Source organism: Tachysurus vachellii, chromosome 25, assembly GCF_030014155.1.
Source record: "Tachysurus vachellii isolate PV-2020 chromosome 25, HZAU_Pvac_v1, whole genome shotgun sequence".
Taxonomy (NCBI): Eukaryota; Metazoa; Chordata; class Actinopteri; order Siluriformes; family Bagridae; genus Tachysurus; species Tachysurus vachellii.
The window spans coordinates 602,501-607,500 of record NC_083484.1 but is presented as its reverse complement, the minus strand read 5'-3'; the positions used below and the strand labels follow the sequence as shown (position 1 = coordinate 607,500).

Here is a 5,000-nt window from a genome sequence, read left to right as displayed (position 1 = left end):
ACAGTGTCTACAAAGCTTCTATGACTAAAAGATCACCTGGGTGTGTAGGGCTCAGGGGGAGGGGGCGGGATGTACAGGTCATGGAGGGCGGAGCTGTCCCGTTTGGTGGGCGTGCTGATGGTGCTGGTGGGCGTGGCCGAGCTGCTAGTGGGGCTCTTGGGAGCTACAGGCTGCAGAAAACAGACAGAAATAATCAAAAACAGATCATAAATTTTACCTGAGATTAATGAGATGTAAATATGTACAGAGTAAAGACTTAAAATCTCATTGACACAAAATCTCACAACCTTCTGAGATGATGATGTTTAATAATCTGTACATGAGGACAGATTAACCCCTAAACCCCAGGATTAAAGGACACATTGTGGAGAAATTCATCTTAGTCTGAATGTTTTAGTGTTTTTTCTCTGAAACAAACATTTATTTTTGTTTTGTTTGTTTATCTCCTGATCTTATCAGCACAGTCACGCAGCATGTGATAGTCTGAACAAATAAATAAATAAATAAATAAATAAATAAATAAATAAAGATAGATATTGTCCTTATGTGTTGTTGATAATTTATCATTTTGTTTTCTAATACTGAGTCAATAAATACAACTATATAAATAAACATGTATAAGTCAGACAGTAAAATATCCAGACAGTAAAAACGTCCTTGACACACACACACACACACACACAGACACACACGCACGCACACACACACCTACACACACACACACACCTACACACACACACACATACGCACGCACGCACGCACACACACACACGCGCACGCACACACACCTACACACACACACACACATACGCACGCACGCACACACACACACACACACACACGCACACACACACCTACACACACACACAAACTTACACACACACACACATATGCACGCACGCACACACACACTCACACACACACACACACACACACGCACACACACACACCTACACACACACACACACACACACACAGAGCTGTTTGGGAGCCTTTTAGGAAATGAATTAAGGACAGAGAGTTGAATTTATGGTTATGGCTCTGGAACGACACACGGGGAAAATTAAATCCTCCATCACCTACAGAAGGAGATTAATGACCGTCTCCCGAACGTACGTTCACTACACTCGTCTCCAAACACACTTTACTCTGGTTCACTGCCGAGGATTTAACAGCTCTAAGACATCACCGCATCACAGCTCCTAGACATCCACACTAAACACTAAACATTAAACACTAAGCCTGATCCCAACACTGCAGTCCAACTCTAATCACCACATTCCACATCACATCATTCCCAAGATTCCTGACAGCTTCCTCACAGCACAGATTTCCCAAACACATTTACATCACAAATGGGAGCATTCGGTGCCCTTTATCATCGATTCATTCTGAATAGAATTATAAAGTCAAAATTCTACTTTAACACACTTTTCTTAGTCAAATGAAATTCCATGCACTTCTTCCCCACTCGAAGGTCAGTGTGAATCAGATAAGACCCGCTTAGAGACTAATATGGCACATTATTCTAAAATTCTACAAATCTCCTCATGCTAGCTTATCCTGGATAGAAATGAAATGGCAATGCGTGAACGTTTTCCAACAAGACATCAACGGAGCAGAAAAGCATTATGGGAAATGGAGTCAGAGAACCAGAGAGATGCTTTAAGCTATTACTAGGTGCCCCTGGCAAGGAAAGGGAGCGTCATAGAAGGGCACAAGGATTTAGGGGGTAAAATCTGCCTACCTGAAGGGCCAGGGGCTTCCACCTCATGTTCTTAAGCAGTGCTGGGGCCGAGGTGAGCGTGCTCTGGGGACGCTTTTTCAGAGTCAGCATCACCCCTCCAGGGTCACCACGCAGGGAGTTTACCAAGTTTTTCAACTGCCAGCCCACCTACAGCACAGGACAAACACAACTGGGATCAACAGGGACACACACACACACACACACAAAGAGACTACAAAAACTGTGATGTCAGTGGATTCCTCATTACACTGTACACAATGTACACTATATATTATAACATCCTCTAACGACAGACCTGTAGTTCATTAAAGAACATTATTTTTATGTACAAGGTCCTCAATCAGAGTGATTCTGAAATCAGCTGCTGCACAAAACGACTTCACATAAACACACTTTCTTCACAGTGAGCTGGAGGTAATGAGATGTGTTCTGTGTTTCCTTTACAGTTTCCTATCGCTGCTACCAGATCTGTAGCTTTACCGGTCCTGTACCTGTGCTGTGAGTTTGTGCTCTTCAGTAAAATGCTGTCAATGTAATTTTGAATAATAATAATAATAATAATAATAATAATAAATAATAATAATAATAATAATAATAATAATAATAATAATAATAATAATAATAATAATAATAATAATAATAATAAATACTAATAATAGACAGTATATCTCAGATTTAATCAGTCAGTAATCTATGTACATTATATGATTAGGAGTCAAGCTTTGCATTAGTTACATTTTTATGTGTAAATCTACACACACTCTAGAACAGAAGTGAATAGATTTTTTTCCGACTCTTTAAAGGATTACAAAAGATCTGTCTTTGTATTCGGCTCAATAAATGAACAATCACACAATTTCAGTTCCTGAAGTGACCTTCAGCATGCAGTAAATCTGTGATTATTTAATGCATTAGCACTGACTACGCCCACTATTTTATGTGGCAAATGTCATGTCCATTACAGCAAACGTGCAAAAAGGCAAAAGAAGGAAGGTGATTTAAAAAAATGTCAAAATTCAGCTTAAAAACAAATTCTGATGTTTCTTGACTTAACGCGGCTCTACTGTCGAAACCATATGACAAAATTCCTGAGCTGGAAATAGAGTTAGCTCTGAAATGCTGCAGTGATGCTACAATTAAATAACTATTTAACTGCTAAGATTGCTTACCTAATTATTAATTTATTTACTTACTTATTTATTTATTTATTTATTTGCTTAATTAATGTTATCAGTCTTATTGAATGTGAAATTTATTAAAGGTGAACTTTGTGACACAAACTGAAACTGACATCTGTTGTTCTTTGGCTTAACACATAAGCCATCATCACACACACGCACACACACACACACACACACACACACACACACACACACACACACACAGATGGGCTGGCCTGGTGTGAGAACACTACAGAGGCGAATATTTTCCTCACACTATCCGCAGATGAGCTCCATCACTGTGTACCTTCTTAAACTCGTCTAGTGTTTGTGCTTTGTTGTTGTTGTTGTTGTTGTTGTTGTGTTAACAGATTAACATGTTCATTGTCATAAGGCTATTATTTAGTTTTTTTCTGTTCCACCTTGAATCTAAACAAGAGTCCCTTATCACACATTAACATCCCTTTTCCCAATTATGCAGCTGACAAAGTAATAATTAATTAAGGATTAATGAGGATTCAGGCTCACTGATCAGGAAAAGAATCACTTAAACAGCACAGCACAGCACAGCACAGCCCAGTGCAACACTACCCAACACTACCCAACACAGCACAGCACAGCACAGCACAGTGCAACACTACCCAACACTACCCAACACAGCACAGCACAGCACAGCACAGCACAGTGCAACACTACCCAACACAGCACAGCACAGCCCAGTGCAACACTACCCAACACAGCACAGCACAGCACAGCACAGCCCAGTGCAGCACTACCCAACACAGCACAGCACAGCACAGCACAGCCCAGTGCAACACTACCCAACACAGCACAGCACAGCACAGCCCAGTGCAACACTACCCAACACAACACAGCGCAGACCAACACAGCACAAAACAGCACTGCACAAACACAGTAAAGCACAGCACAGCAAAGCCCAACACTACCCAACACAGCACAGCACAGCGCAACACAACACAGCACAACACAACACAGCACAGCACAACACAGCACAACACAACACAGCACAGAACAACACAGCACAACACATAATAAAATGTCCCAACAACACAAGCCAGGGACACATTTGAATCTTTTTAGTGATTTGATTCATCTGATTCTCTTCAGCTGTTTGATTAGTTTTGAATCATTTACTAATTTGTTCTTTGGTACTGAGTCAACTGTTTCAACTTTATAAAATGACTGATTTTACTTTAGGACAGCAAACATTGTTCAACAGATCAGAATTGTTCAAAAGCAAGCAAGCATATTATTGTTTATTTTGAGATTATTATTATACACAGGAATTAACGATTCATGATTCGGCTCCCATTCTGTAAGTCGTTTATAAAGCTGTATAATTCGGTGAGGTTTTTCCAGCCAATCACAGGCCCTTTTGATAAATAAAGCAAGTCTCCTTAAAATAATTCTTTAATAATAAGTCTGTTGTGGTGATGACAGGAAAAAGAGAACAAAAACATCTATTCTTTTCATATCAGTTATCAGTACCGACTCATCATTCACCTTAATGATTCATTCAAAAATATGGAATTATTCAGCAGGTCCTTTGTATGTTCCAACCAATCAGAGGCCCTTTATGAAATAGAGCCCACCCCTTTTAGGCTATGTGTTGATATTGTAACTGTGTTTGGGGTCTTGGGGCAAATTCTGTGGTTTAAACAACTTCAGAGATCAGCATCAGGACATATTAGAAGACCCAAAAGTGTGTACTGAGAGAGACGGCACGAACACTAACCCTGATAATCTGTGCTAAAGGACACAGGGGATTTTATGCTTATTTAACGTGAGGAAGAGGGAAAGATCACTGATTATCCTCTCAGGCCACGATAGCGATGGTCGTCTCGTTAAATGAAACGAACCCACGCAGCCGACTGCTGCACACGAGCACAGCGGAGAGAACACCATCATAAATACACATTATGGTCTCCATAGTTACCGAGACGTTAACGATGCTCGCGGGGCGACTTTAAAAACTCCTGCGCTCGCCTCCTGCTGAAATCCGGTCTCTAAAACCATCCGAACTCCACAATAAACTCTGCTTCAACACACAGAGCCGCACAGAACTACACACA

At 40.6% G+C, this 5,000-nt stretch overlaps 1 protein-coding gene across 3 annotated transcripts in view; it reads right to left on the bottom strand.

Annotated features, from left to right (window-relative positions):
* cnksr2a (connector enhancer of kinase suppressor of Ras 2a) overlaps positions 1–5,000 on the bottom strand; it is a 61,817-nt gene that overhangs the window by 30,956 nt on the left and 25,861 nt on the right. For all 3 annotated transcript variants that reach the window (XM_060862210.1, XM_060862211.1, XM_060862213.1), the window contains exons 9-10: positions 1,748–1,894; positions 37–170 (exon numbers count right to left, since the gene is read on the bottom strand). In XM_060862210.1, coding sequence (XP_060718193.1) covers positions 37–170; positions 1,748–1,894 — 281 coding nt within the window. The remainder of the gene's footprint in view (positions 1–36; positions 171–1,747; positions 1,895–5,000) is intronic.